Source organism: Rhincodon typus, chromosome 19 (assembly GCF_021869965.1).
Source record: "Rhincodon typus isolate 14 chromosome 19, sRhiTyp1.1, whole genome shotgun sequence".
Taxonomy (NCBI): Eukaryota; Metazoa; Chordata; class Chondrichthyes; order Orectolobiformes; family Rhincodontidae; genus Rhincodon; species Rhincodon typus.
The window spans coordinates 4619237-4633502 of NC_063350.1; the positions used below are offsets into that span (position 1 = coordinate 4619237).

At 39.0% G+C, this 14266-nt stretch overlaps 1 protein-coding gene across 2 annotated transcripts in view; it reads left to right on the forward strand.

Annotated features, from left to right (window-relative positions):
• LOC109911837 (death-inducer obliterator 1-like) overlaps window positions 1–14266 on the forward strand; it is a 101804-nt gene that overhangs the window by 39568 nt on the left and 47970 nt on the right. For both annotated transcript variants that reach the window (XM_048608280.1, XM_048608281.1), the window contains exon 7: window positions 8602–9076. In XM_048608280.1, the coding sequence (XP_048464237.1) occupies window positions 8602–9076 (475 nt within the window). The remainder of the gene's footprint in view (window positions 1–8601; window positions 9077–14266) is intronic.

Genomic DNA, 14266 nt, shown 5'->3' on the forward strand with positions numbered 1-14266 from the left:
GCTTTTAGTTGTTTGCCCTGTTATCTCCTTAAGTGATTTCACTGTCAAATTGTTTGATATTTTTCCTGTGGAGTGCCTTGGGCTGCTTTACAATGCTAACGATCCTATGTAAATGCATGTTGTTGATTCAAATATTTATCTTTTATTCCCACTGCATCTGCCTCAACCACTGTGTGGTAAAATATTCTACCTTCCACCAATTTTCCTCTCCGTATCTGATTTCACTTTCGTGGTGGCAGTGGATGTCTTCTCATCACCACTAATTTTTCTTTGAAGCTAGTCTTTCCCCAGTAATCCTTTCCAAAGCCATAATTATTTGAAGGAAACTAGATTAAAGCCCCTCCAACAGTATCTCTGAATATTTTTCTTGTATTTCAAGGCTGTCTTGTAGCTTCTCAACCCTTGTATAATTCTGGTGAACCAATGCAAAATGACTTCTGACTTCAATGTATTTTATAAAATTGAGCAGCCAAAAGATGACCAGAGTAGTCTTCGTTGCCTAACTTGATTAAAGCAAATTTATCATAACCCCTCTATAATGTTATGCCCCTGTGTGCGAACCAAAAAGCTGTTAACATTCTAATGCTTTATCTACCTGCACCCAGATGTGTCTAATCTCCTGCTTGCTGTTCTGCATCATTCCTTTTACATTTCCATTCCTTGCTTGTTTTCTTAAACTTCAATACTGGTAGTGAGAGTTTGATCATGTATTGATTTGTTACTGGATTAGTAATCTTGAGGCCTGGAGTAATAATTCTGAGAACGTTCACATCTTTCCATGGCTGATTAAGATTTATAAAATTGTAAAAATGAGTCAACAAAGCAAGTATGAGATTTGGAATTACCATAAAAGCATAACTGGCACATAGATGTCAATTAAGAAATTAAACCAGCCATCCAATTCTTGATTCCACTTGCACACCAAAACGATTGCTTTTTAACTGCCTTCTGAAGTGGCCTTGCAAGTCACTCGGGTGTAACAACTTGTGCATAATTTTGTTTCTAAATGCACAGTTCTGAAAATTGAATTGTATCTGTCACCATGCAATTCATACTGTTAAGCTATTGGCCTGAAGCCTTATAATCCCATGCTATTGGTGAAGCTCTCTTTGTTAGCAAATTACAGTGATCAATTTGGAAACTGTGGAATCAAAATTTGAATTTATGGGAACATATTCATAAAAGCCATTTAAAACCAGTTCAGTTAAACTTCACATAAACATATACTGTTGCGTTGCAGAAAATTGCTCAAAGTATTAAGGTGCCTCTTTTAGAGGGGGAGGCAGTGGAGTAGTGATGTCACCACACTGGTAATTTAAAACCCCAGGTTAATGTGCTGGGGATGTCTTTGAACCCTGCCACTGCAAATGATGAGAATTTTAATAAAATTACAGTAGAATTTGAATTGCAATAAAAATCTGGAATAAAAGTTAGCCTAATGGTGACCATGTAAGCACTGTTAATTGCCGTTAAAAACCCAGCTGATTCATTAACATTCTTTAAGAAGGGAAATCTCATTCTTGCCTGGCCTACATGTGGCACTTAACTGTTCCCCTGGACAGTTAGGAATGGGCAATAATTGCTGACCTCGCCAGCAATGTCCACATCCTGTGAACAGATTTTTTTTAAAAATGTGGAGCAACTGCATGGAAGGATTTGAGTGAAATGTTCCATCCCTAATACATTGATTACTCACTTAGAATTAACATAAAACTTGTCCAAGATTCAAAAAGTTGCATTTTTGTAATATCTTTAACAGAAAGAAGCACCATATTGAAATTTATTAAATGATGACCAGATAAATTGTATTAAGAGGGATAACCAAAAGCTTGGTTGAAGAAGGGAATTTTTACCACTGGGGGATTACAACACGAGACTGAGAGCTTTACATTTAAGTTACTGTGGGAGTGCCCTATACTGGATTGGGGGGTGTGCAGGTAACTTGCTTCCTACTTTTGGCCGATGTTCTTCATTTGGGCTCAACGCCTTCCTCGGTTAGCACATTTGAAATTGGAGATCATCACTTGGAAATTGTACAATGAAATCATGGGTATTGACGTAATATACTAATTAATATTGGAAGAGCAAGTTCTGTTACAGAACCTTAGCCATATCTATTTACTCAAGGTTGCCCATCAGTATCTGTTCATGCTTGTTATAGCATGAATAGCAGTGTCTGCGATATATCACAATCAGCTACATGTTTATAAATAACATTGATTTATTAACATTTTTGAGCACTGCAAGGTAAAGCTTAACAAACTTTTTTCATCGCCCATGCAGAATATTTCATTGAATCTCCATGAATCATCAGTGGTATCTTTCATAACAGCTTTTGTTTTAAAAATGAGGGTTCATTCCTGAGTGTCCATTACAATAAGTCAACACACTATCTGAAAAACATGATTTAAATTGGAATTAAAACAGTCTTGATGAAAGACTTCCGTTTGAGTTCTGGGTCACTTAAAACAGGAGAGTATCCAAAGAACTGCCGGTTTGTGCAACAGTGTATTTCAGTTGTATTAAATATTTTTAATGACTGAAAATACACATGAGTGGATAAAGCTTGATTTCTGAGGGTAGTATTCGTATCTGCATTGGAGAATCAATTGCTTTTCAAACTTGCAAGTAGTTTCTGGAAAACCTTTGGAAATGAGCAGGTGTGCAGGAGACCTCCTAAATGTGTGACCACAGGTTAAGGTTTAATAAAATTATTGAAGATTTCATGGTATCAGATAAAGGACCTCTGTCTTTTGAGACGACGGTGCATTATTTACCTTCCATGTTGCCGAAGTCTTGCACTGCTTTAGTGGGAGAGAGAGCCATTCTGTTTTCAACATAATAGCACTGTCATAATAAAATAGGTATATTCTAATTTCGTGACTTCTTTCCTGGCATGGGCTGCTCCTGTTGGGTATTCTTGTTAAAAATTAGTCATTTGATCTTCATCATTTCTGCATTTGATTCTTGTCACTTCAGCCTCAGACTTCTTTTTTTAAAAGTAATGCCATAGTATCAAATCTTATAATAGTGTCCAGAAAATAGTCTGATTGTTTTAGAAAAAGTAAACCACTGGACAATTAACAGTATAGATTTGTGCTGAGAGTTAGATTGGGATAAACCACATTGTTTTAATTCAAACTCCAAATGTTAGCAGAGAGCTTCACTTTTGTTCGTCAGTTGGGATTGAAATCAAACCTAGATCATGGAATGGTAAACTATACTAACTTGCAACGCTGTTCAATTTCTGAAGTGTCACAGTCTGTCTGAAATGTCCTGAGTGATTGCAATTCTGAACTAATTAATTTTTTGGCATGATTGGTACTCTAACCTGATTTACTTATAGTTCTAATTATCTGTGACAACTCTGATCATCCACTGTTTTGTTTCCTTGTTATTTGCAATCTCTATGTTCTGGACTGCGGGTGGCACTCTCACCTTTGAATCAGAAGGTTTTCATTTAAAACCCACAGCAGACACGTAAACACATAATCTAGGTTGAAATCTCTGCAGTACTGAGGGAGAGCTGTGGATGGAAAATCTATCTTTTGGATGAGACATTAAAATAGAGACCTCCTTTAGGCTTCTCCAGTGGAAGTATTAGACCCCATAAAATGTAGTGAAGAGGAGGAGGGAAATTGTCCTGTCCAAAAGTGCCTCTACCATCATAATTAAATTATGACCTGGTCACTGTTTATTTCAGTGAAACAGAATAAGGCCCTAGAGCAGCAAGTGTGCTTTATTGAAAGTGATATGCTTGCGGATATCCTGAAGTCGTGAAAGGCATTGTATAAATGGAACTTGCTTTACTGACATCTCTTCCATACAAAAATTGAAAGCATATATATTAGACCAGCTAGGTGTTCAACATATTATTTAGATTCAAGGGATTTTTGTGATTAATCAATTGGTTTACATCCAATCAAAATATCGTAATGTACTATCTTGCTCTATCACACTACTGATCTGTCATGAAGGTAAGATGTTTATGAAGCACAACTGTAAAGTGATCAAAAATGCACTGACCATATTCTATTTTGACGGTTTCTTTTAAAATAGTTATTACACTATAGTTGAGTTTACATGTTAATTCTTCCAAGAGGGCTGTGAAAAATAATATCCATGGAACTGGTTATGTCAACAAGTCACATTTCATTGGCTAGTATTTGGATGTCATTTACATAAACGTAAGTACATATAATCTCATTTCATGCACGTACATATAAAAATACATAACTTAAATATTCCTATATCTTTACACTAATTTATTTCTCCTAACTTTCTAATGCAGTTGCTAATCTGAAGTCGATTTTGAATTGATGCAAGAATTATTGAGGGAAAGAATTTCACATTTTTAATCCTTGGTTGAATGTTGCATGTTCCAACCTATCCTGGGTATATCCATGGAAAGCGGTCCCAACAATGTTGCTTCACTCTTCTGTATATTTAAGATACCTGCTAATGTTCAACTTAAGAACATTTTGCTGCATTTGCTAGTCAAAATAACAGTAAATCAAAGGAACTGAAGTGTGTAAATGAAGACAGGAACACAGGAAATGTCACAATAATATTTGAGAGTAAAGGTCATAACTAGGGCAAAGATGCGAAACTGCATTCACCATTATGCTACTTTCAAGGCTAGCGCTATCAGATTGTGAAATACAGACCAAAGACCTGGGTGTTTCTTAACATGTAGGCAACAGGCATGTATTCATAACCGAGTTGGAAATGGAGCAAAATTCAGGTAATATGCAAAATATACTGAATTTTATACCTGCAAACATCTATGTAATTAACAGTGCTTAATCTTTTCTGATGACTTGGCCCTTGCGAATCTTGGTGTGTATTTTCTTTTAAGATTGTGGAGTGGGTTACATTGCAGCATTTAATAAATGATGCAGAATTGGCTGATTGGAGTGAAGCCAAGGCTTGCTCTTTAGGAAAAATGTTGCAAATAGATTGATAAATATAAATTAAAAACAAGATGTTGGAAACACTCAGCAGGTCTGGCTTCATCTGGGGAGAGAAATAGTTGACATTTCAGGTCAATGACCTTTTCATCCGAATTAGAATAGGATTTAATCTGACCTTGTATTTCCTTAATGCAGAAAATTTGGCCCTTTCACTGCACACAGTAATTGCATGAAATATCCAATATAAATGGAAGTTGAGTATACTTTTGAGTTGATGTTCAGTTAAGTGCAGTTTTGTAATAGCAGCAATATCCCAGGAACCGCAATGGGATAAACAGTCAGCTACCTCTGTGTTTTTTAAATAATGGATGAAGGAAGAACAGCGTGGCCGGGACATTGGGTGAATTCTGCACCTCTTCAAAATGTGCAGTAAAATCTTTTACAATCCACCTGAGCAGTCGGAACAGGCAATCGTAGCTTGACATTTGAAACACAGTGGTACCTTCTTTAGCAGTCTTTATGTAAAGAGAAAAGAAAAACAATTTAAAATGCTTGAAACATTCTAAAAGATTGCTAAAAAGACACTTGATGTTGAAGCTTTTTCATCTGCAACTCAACAGAACTGATACCCAAGAAAATCAACATTAGAAAGGAAGCAACATTTTATACAGCATGAGAAGCAGGTGCTGATTCTTTGAGCAATGATTGCATGGAGATGCAACAGGAAGTGCTAACTGCTTTAATTAACTGACCTAATTAAAACCAGTTAGGCTGATTCTCATTGGTTAGTTGCCATTGGGATGAACAAGGATTGGAAATCTCCATAGCCCTTTAACTCTAGAGAAGACTCTGTGCGGTCATATTGTTTTTGCCTACAAAGAACAAGGCCCAGTATTTGGGGGAAAAAAAATGTAGTCTTCAGCGCACAAATGGATCACACTGCAAACCCAATTGATTGGTGTAATTCTTATCCCACTCTAGATTATTTAATAAGTGTCTAATAGCAGAGTCAAAGTCAAAAAGAGATTTAAAAACAAATGTGTTATCCTGCAGGACACTTGGTCATGTAGTGTGCAATCTGCATTTTGAGGATCCCAAGAACAGTACTGAATAACAAATAATCCGCATTTTGTTGCGAGGCGGATATTGGTAATCAGGAAATCTGTCTTCAGCTCTTGATCATATGATGGTATGCATCCACCTGATTGGGCAACCAGGACCTGGGTATGACCCTGCTACAAAACAGTGATGTCCTATTGTGTCAGCCTACATTGTGTTCAAATGTCCTGATATGGGACTTACACAGACTTCTGACTTTTAGTGGGCACTACAGTTGGGGATTATAGTTGCATGACAATTTGAAAACCCCAAAATGTGGAGTTATCATTTTTGAGAGAAAGCGGTAATTCACAGATGAATGTCCTTAAATAAATCTTTGCTAATTTCCTTGTGCCAATTATTGGCATTACAGTCCCTACCCTTAGAACATTTCTCAAGTACCCTGCATGTGTAATTAAGTTCCACCTATTAGTCATTTTTATTACATAAAGCATTTTGTTTGTAAATAAATTGAACCATTATAGAAAAGTTTTGACGATAGTCTGGAGGTTCAGTTAGTGTTGTTAATTCCGGTCCTCAAGTTTGACCAATTTTTCAGTAAAATGTTGTTGAATTTCATTTCACTTTTCCCAAAGGTCACTTGACGCATGTATTGAAGTTATATTAGATATACTTATGATGAGGCCAATTAAAGATCTTTGAAATCTATTTGTATTAATCTAAAATCTCAAGGCAGTTGTGTTGACAATAAGAACAGAGGATATTAGTGGTTTTTTTGCTCCTGCAGAATTGTGTTTGAAATCTTATTACATTGTTCATTTTCAGGTGGCAAAAATGTAAATATTAGAGTTAACTAATAGGAAAAGTGCTGTACTTAGCTGTAGTTGTGGGATTTGCTTCACCTATAATTGACAGTACGATACTCAACTGACTGCCTCACTCAAGTTTGACATTCTTAGTTCATAGTTCATTTACTACTACTTAGCAGTGCAAGTTGATTTAAGAAAACATAATTTTGATGCACTCCACAGTCGTCGCTCAAGAAGCTTGCATTGATGTCATGTTTTTCACACACTCTGGGTATCACAGAATGCTTTGCAGCTACTGAATTATTTATGAAATATAGGCAGCGTATTTCAGTAGGCTGAAGCAAAGGCAAATTTTACACAGGTCCTGCAGACTGCAAGAAGATACATGATGGCCTGATCTTTTAATGAATGGGGGGAGTAGTTTTTGGACTGGACAACAGGAGAGCTGCCCTACTTCTCTCTAGATAGTGCCGTAGGCTTCAGTTAAAAGACAACCTCTCAAAATGTAGCACTTCCACGGTGATGAACTGAAACGTCAGCCTACTTGTTGATGTTTTTAAAGCTTAAGCCTTTTTATTCCTAGAGATGCTACTGTGGTTCCAGCCTGACTAGTTAGAAAAGGCGCAGAGTTGTCACGTTTTAGTGCAACAAATCCCTGGGCTTAAAATTAAAGGGATGTTACTAAGCAACCAATATGAAGTTAACACTTGGTTCAGTATGTAACCATATGCCTTGAAGGTAGTGTCGGAGACAATGAAGGATGGGTGAACTGAGAGCATTCAGTGAAATATTAGCACCAAACGTTGACTTTTTAACTGAAGTAAAAATCAAATGCAATTGAGTTGGTCATGATTAAGAAACAAATTAAGCACTTTCTACTCCAGTAAAGAGTTTATTGACCAAATACTTTGTTCCTTTCAGTTTATGTAAGAATTTAGCAATTTGGTGAAAATTTGATAAGCAAACCAGCTTGCAACTTACTACTAGTAGGTACTACTGTACACATTTCTAAGTAATTAATCTTGTGTTCTTCCACGTGTTGAGCTTGAGCAGTTTTGAAGACTGCTATTTTGATACTTAGTGAATATTTGCACATTTTAATGAATTGATGTTGCTGAACTTAAATTTGCAGTGACTTATCATTTTTGTTGCTTTGTGCAATACTTTATTGCACATTCTGGTATAGATAAATTAGATAGTCTAAATATATTACTCTTTGCACTCTTGAAATGTGTAATGATCCTTTAGAAGCTATAACATGTGAATACTCCAGTTAGAAAAATGAGCATGCTGTCACACTATACTGCAGAAAGTATTAGCAGTACTTCCTGAAGCTGACTGCGTTTCCTTTCTATACACATTGCAACTATTTGTTTTCAGTGATAGGTATAAGTGGTAAAATACAAAGCTGGTGTTGAGAGAGGGATCAATTTTGCCTGCTAGTTTTTGCATCAACTAGTTACATGCAGTGGGAACCACTTGGGTTCTGTGGTAACTTGATGAAACAAACTACTTGAATGCAAATTCTAGTTAGTTGCAACATTAAACTGAGCAAATAAAATTTGTAAACACAATGCATGCTTTAAATGATTAACTACCAGTGATTTTCCCAATGGAATCAGCACATCCGCAGTTTTTGATTCCCAAACTTAAGTATTCTATTCAATAATGTATATGTTCGAAAATCTTTTGTTCACTAGTGGAATTGAATCATGTTTTTATAGCACCATTTCCAATAGTTTTGCATCCAGAAAATGATGTCAGTAATTTAATAGCATCTACTGCACTATTCTTCTCTCACTGAAAATATTTCTTTTCAGTGACTCCAAAGGACAAGGCAGCTGATTCCAAGCAGGCTGATTCTGAATCTCTCGACGAACAACCTCCTACAACTCTGCAGTCTGCTTCCTCAAAGCCATCAGCTACAGCGACTAAGCAGCCTGCTGGTTCAGTGGAACAACGTGTTGCACCTAAACGGTCTACTGCATCTCAACAAATTTCTTCTAGACAACAAACTGTATCTAAGCATCAAGCCTCATCAAAACATTCAATTACAACTAAACAACAGACTTCAACCAAACAAGGCAGCGCTGGGTCAGAATACCGAATACCATCTAAGCATTCTTCTGCACCCAAACACACTGTGTATTCATCCGAGCAGGCTCCAGCTAGAAAATCTGCCGATAAACAGCAAGTTCAACCTTCAGCACCGGCTACAAAAAACACCAGCCAGCTGTCTAACCCTCAGATTCGACATAACATCCGCCGGTCACTAAAGGAGATCCTTTGTAAAAGGTGAGGCACAGTTGATGCAAAGATGCTGATAAGAAAGAACCAGATGAAATATGTTGAATGTAGATGAATGTGACCATATTTTTGATGCAACAGCCATCCAAAAATTGTTGTTCTTTTCAATATCTAAAAGTTGTATGTGAAACACGTTGCAATTTTCATAGAGATAGTAGGAACTGCAGATGCTAGAGAATTTGAGATAACAAGGTGTAGAGTTGGATGAACACAGGCCAAGCAGCATCAGAGGAGCAGGATAGCTGACGTTTCGGGCCTAGACCCTTCTTCAGAAATGGGGGAGGGGAAGGGGATTCTAAAATAAATAGGGCGAAAGGGGGAGGCGGATAGAAGATGCATAAAGGAGAAGATAGGTGGAGAGGAGACAGACAGGTCAAGGAGGCGGGGGTGGAGCCAGTAAAGGTGAGGGTAGGTGGGGAGTTAGGGAGGGGATAGGTCAGTCCAGGGAGGATGGACAGGTCAAGGGGGCAAGATGAGGCTAATGTGGTTAGGAGATGGGGGTGGGGCTTGAGGTGGGAGGAAGGACAGGTTAGGGAGGCGGGGACAAGCTGGGCTGGTTTAGGGATGCGGTTGGGGGAGGGGAGATTTTGAAGCTTGTGAACTCCACATTGATGCCATTGGGAACAAGGAACACCTATGCTCGGTTCGCAACAAACAACTGTACCTCCCAGTCGCGAACCATTTCAACTCCCCCTCCCACTCCTTAGACGACCTGTCCATCCTGGGCCTCCTGCAGTGCCACAACGATGCCATCCGAAGGTTGCAGGAACAGCACCTCATATTTCACTTGGGAACCCTGCAGCCCCATGGTATCAATGTGGATTTCACAAGCTTCAAAATCTCCCCTCCCCCAACCACATCCCAAAACCAGCCCAGCTGGTCCCCGCCTCCCTAACCTGTCCTTCCTCCCACCTCAAGCCCCACCCCCATCTCATGCCTACTAACCTCATCCGGCCCCCTTGACCTGTCCATCCTCCCTGGACTGACCCATCCCCTCCCTAACTCCCCATCTACACTCACCTTTACTGGCTCCACCCCCGCCTCTTTGACCTGTCTGTCTCCTCTCCACCTATCTGCTCCTTTATCCATCTTCTATCCGTCTCTCCCTATTTATTTCAGAATCCCCTTCCCCTCCCCCATTTCTGAAGAAGGGTCTAGGCCCGAAACATCAGCTTTCCTGCTCCTCTGATGCTGCTTGGCCTGCTGCGTTCATCCAGCTCTACACCTGGTTATCTGCAATTTTGATAGGTTCTTTTTCACAACAAAAAGAGGGCTGAATAACATGTTGATCATTGGCTCTAAAGTAATTTGCCATGTTTGCAAAGGTTCAAAGTGCTGGGGGAAATTAAAAAGCAAGAAGCCCCTAACTGAATATTGAGAGTTTTTGACAATTTGACTCTGGCAAAAAAAAATGGTTATGCAAGAAATTATGGATTTACAATCTATGCAGTTTTGTTGTTTAACATATACTTCAGTATTGAGTGTTCAAATTAAAAACAGTGCATTTGTCTCTACAGTTTTGCTTACTTAGGCCCCTAAATAAAGGAAGTGCTAATTCTTATATTTGCCACTTAGACCTAAGGTACACATCTATGTTTACAGTTGAATTTAATCCAATTTATGCATTGTCAGAATTGTGCCAGAATGACTTTTGTTAAGCATGTCAGTCTTGTCAGATATGTTGGTTATTTGCAATATCTTGTTTCCCATGTTTTTGTGATCAGTTCACTTTAATACGTTAGGCCTCTGAATGAACCTTGACATCCTGAGGACGGAAAATAATGCCTTTGAATAGCATAACACAGAACGATACTATTGTGCCCATCATGTCTGTGTTGGCTGTTTTGAGGGATCTGTCCAATTAGTTTCATTCTTTACTTCTTTTTTCATAGCCCTGCACATTTTTAACTTCAGATACATATCCTATTTCTTTTTGAAACTTAGCAAATTTAGGAATATCATAGAATATTACTGTACAGAAGAGGCCATTTGGCTCATCAAGTCTGTGCTGCCAAAAATATACTACCTGTGTTCGTCCCACTTTCCCGCACTAGGCCCGTAGCCTTGAATGTTATGATGCCTCACCTGCTCATCCGAGTATTTGTAAAAGTTGAGGTTTCCCACCTCAACAGCCCTTCTAAGCAATACATTCCAGATTCCACATCCCCCAACTCTCTGGGTGTAAATGTTTTCAAGTTGTCTCTAAACCTCCTGCTTGTCACATCAAAATTATGCCCCTTGCTCTTCATGCTTCAACTAAAGGGAACAGCTGCTTTCTTTTCGTCCTACTTACGCCCATTTTATATACCCTATCCGGTCCCCCTCAATTGTTTCTGCTGTAAAGAAAGCAGCCCGAACATGTCCTGTCTCTCCAAAGCTGAAATGGTCTTACCCAGACAATATCTTGTTAAATCTCCATTGCACTGGAGGGAGTCCAATCACATCAATCCTATAGTGTGGTGACCAGAACTGCACGCAATACTCCGACTGTAGCCTAACCAAAGTTCTCTACACTCCAACATGATCTCCCTACTCTTATAATTTATGCCACGACTGACCAAGGCAAGGGTCTAGTATGCCGCCTTAGTACCTCATTAACTTATCCTGAAACCTTCAGGGATCTGTGGACCAGCACTCCAGATCCCTCTGTTCTTCTGAGCTTCCTAGTGTTTGCCATTCACCAACTACTCCTTTATCTTGTCCTTCTTCTAAAGTGCATCTCCTCGCATTTCAGAGTTAAATTCTGCATGTCACTGATCTGCCCATCTGACCAATTCGTTTATATCTTTCTGTAACCTAACATCTTCCTCCTCGATGTCAATCACACAGCCAATTATTGTGTAATCTGTAAATTTACTTATCCCTCCCACGTTCTCATCCACATTGATGAAGACTATCACAGACAGTTACGGATTCAGCACTGATCCCTATGGTATGCCACTGCATACCAGACTCCAGTCACACACAAATCGTTCAGCCACCACGCTCTGTCTGCTGTCACTGAGTCAATTTTGTATCCATCTTGCCAAGTTATTCTGGATCCCATGTGCTTTTACTTTTTATCAGTTTCCCATGTGGGGCCTTGTCAAAACTGCATCAGTATAAACTATACCAACTGCCTTACTATCAACTAAACATTTGGTCACATCCTCAAAAAATGCCTTCGCTGTTTTCTCCAATACTTTCTAGTTCATAACTGACTCCATGTTATCATTATTTTTGCCAGTTAACCTGAAATCTGGTCCTGTGCCATCCAAAAACAGTTTCATATATCTGAAAATCTCCATCTAATCTCCCTTTGATCTTAAAACAAAGCACTAAATAAAATAAAGTATTGCAGATGCTGGAGATAGTCATACAGCATGGCAACAGACCACAGCATGGCAACAGACCCTTCAGTCCAACTAGTCCAAACCAACCATGTTCTCAAACTAAACTAGTTCCAGCTGTCAGCATTTGGCCCATATCCCTCTAAACCTCTCCTATTCACGTACTAATCCAAATGGTTTTTAAATGTTGTAACTACCTGCATCCACCATTTCCTTTGGCAGTTTATTCCACGCAAACCAAATTTCTCCTCTGACCTTAAAAATATGACCCCTAGTTTTGAAATCCCCCACCTTAAGTGAATAGCAAAGGTCTTTTTCCCTATCTAGCCGCCTCACAAATTCATAAATCTCTGTAAGGCACCCCGCAATATCCTACGCTCCAGTGAAAAAAGTCCCAGCCTACTCAGGCTGTCCCTATAACTCAAACCCTCCATTCCCAGCAACATCTGGTAAATCTTTTCTGAACCCTGTCCAGTTTAATAATATCCTGCCTATAACAGGGTGACCAAAACTGCACACAGTACTCCAGAAGAGGTCTCACCAACATACTGTATGACCTCAACATCTGAAACAAAAACAGAAGTTGCTGGCGAAACTCTGGTCTAGCAGCATTTGTGGAAAGAAAACGTTTTGAGTTTGGTGGCTTCTCCGGAACACTGGACCCTCAGTGTTAACTATGCTTTCTCCCCACAGATGCTGCTAGACCTGCAGAGTTTCACCAGCATTTTCAATTCTTCTTCCTTTGACCTTCTCTGTTTTATGGCAAGATCACCTGTTTACCTCATCTCTCTGTGTAACTGAAGTCTTTCACCCCTTCCTGGTAAATCTCCACAAAGACTTTGTCACCCTCCAAGACTTTGATACCTTGTTTAAAGTCCAAAATTGTCCGCAGTATACCAGATGCAGCTAACTAGTGTTCTGAAATGGTTTAGCTTATCTTTCCTGCTTTTGTGCTCTTGTGCTTCAGTTTTTATAAACCAGTCATCTTGTGAATCTTTTAACAGACATCCTCGACTTGACCAATCACATTGAAAGACTTTCATATGCACGCTTCCAGGTCTTCCTGTTCCTTCGGTTCCTTTAAAATTTTACGATCTAGTTTGTTGCAGTTCATTCTTTCTGTTAATAAATATCCATTTACTGTGACGAATTTCATCTGCTGCACTTCTGTTCATTTCACCAGTCTGTATCTTCCTAAAGTCCATGATTATTCTCATTTATTTACTATATTTCTAGGTTTTCTGGCATCTGCATACTAATTAAATGTGTATGTGATTAAAGATCACTATATATGTTGAGGTGCATTGTCCTTGCATGGTCATTTGGAAGGATAAGCAATGCAAAGCTTGAGTACCTTGGGTTGATTATATTGAAAATAGCCCAATGATTGTACAAAAACAAATTGCTGGTGAAACCCAGGTCTGGCAGCATCTGTGGAAAGAAATCAGAGTTAACATTTTAGGTCCAGTGACCCTCCTTCAAAACTGATGGTAGCTAGGAAGAAGTTTTTTAATACAGAAGATAGGGTGAGGATAAGAAGTAAACAAAAGCTGGAGATAGAGTCCAAAGAGAGTGAAAAACAGTTGGACAGACAAAGGAGTGGATAACAGTCAGCCTAGGAGAATGAATAGCTGCTAATGGGGGCTATTAGTGGCTAACAATGAGTTGTTTGTAAAGCAGACTGTGTAATAACAAGGCTTGGTATGTGGGGGTGGGGGAAAGCGTGGAGAAGGTGCTCAAGCCCTTTAAATTGTTGCATTTACTATTGAATTCAGAAGGCGATAGAGTTCCCAAGCAGAAAATGAGGTGCAGTTCTTATCGCCTTTTGAGCTTCGCTGGAGCACTGCAG